Genomic DNA, 607 nt, shown 5'->3' on the forward strand with positions numbered 1-607 from the left:
TGACACAGCCCATGTGCCGCCATACCCCATGAAGATTGCCCCTCCAGATGGCACAGCAGGTATTGCGCTTCCCGGCTCCTGTTGGAGGTGGGACCCTTGGGTCCTGGTGGAGATCAGTGACCAAGATCCCACATGCTAAAAGGGGGAGGCTTGGTGAGCGTTGTGGCCATTCAGCCCTGGTGCTGCGTCAGCATTTAAAAGAAGCCAAGGAGCCACAGCTTGAACATTGCTGACCATTCTCTTCTGTTCAGTTCTGCAATGCTACAGATTAAATGCAGGGACTCCTGTGAGCTAGGGAGGCTAGAAGCCTCCAAGACACACCCTAGATTCTCACCTTTCTTTTATTCATTTATTCATTTATTTATTTTTATTAGTTTCTTTATTTACATTTCAAATGTTATCCCCTTTCCTGGTTTCCCCTCTGAAGACCCTCTATCTTTTGCCCCGTCCCCCTGCTCACCAACCCACCCACTCCTGCTTCCTGGCCCTGGCATTCCCCTACACAGGGACATAGCCTTCATAAGACCAAGGGCCTCTCCTCTGCTACATATGCATCTGGAGCCATGGGTCCCTCCATGTGTACTCTGTGGTTGGTGGTTTAGTCCCT

The 607-nt window shown here is 50.6% G+C and overlaps 1 protein-coding gene across 1 annotated transcript in view; it reads left to right on the top strand.

Moving 5' to 3' along the window:
- Positions 1-607, top strand: part of Hectd4 (HECT domain E3 ubiquitin protein ligase 4) — a 160857-nt gene that overhangs the window by 158591 nt on the left and 1659 nt on the right. Inside the window, 1 exon segment of the mRNA XM_031391135.1 lies at positions 1-59. This exon segment is cut by the window's left edge and continues 17 nt beyond it. Coding sequence (XP_031246995.1) covers positions 1-59 — 59 coding nt within the window.

This window comes from Mastomys coucha, unplaced genomic scaffold (assembly GCF_008632895.1).
Source record: "Mastomys coucha isolate ucsf_1 unplaced genomic scaffold, UCSF_Mcou_1 pScaffold22, whole genome shotgun sequence".
Classification (NCBI taxonomy): domain Eukaryota; kingdom Metazoa; phylum Chordata; class Mammalia; order Rodentia; family Muridae; genus Mastomys; species Mastomys coucha.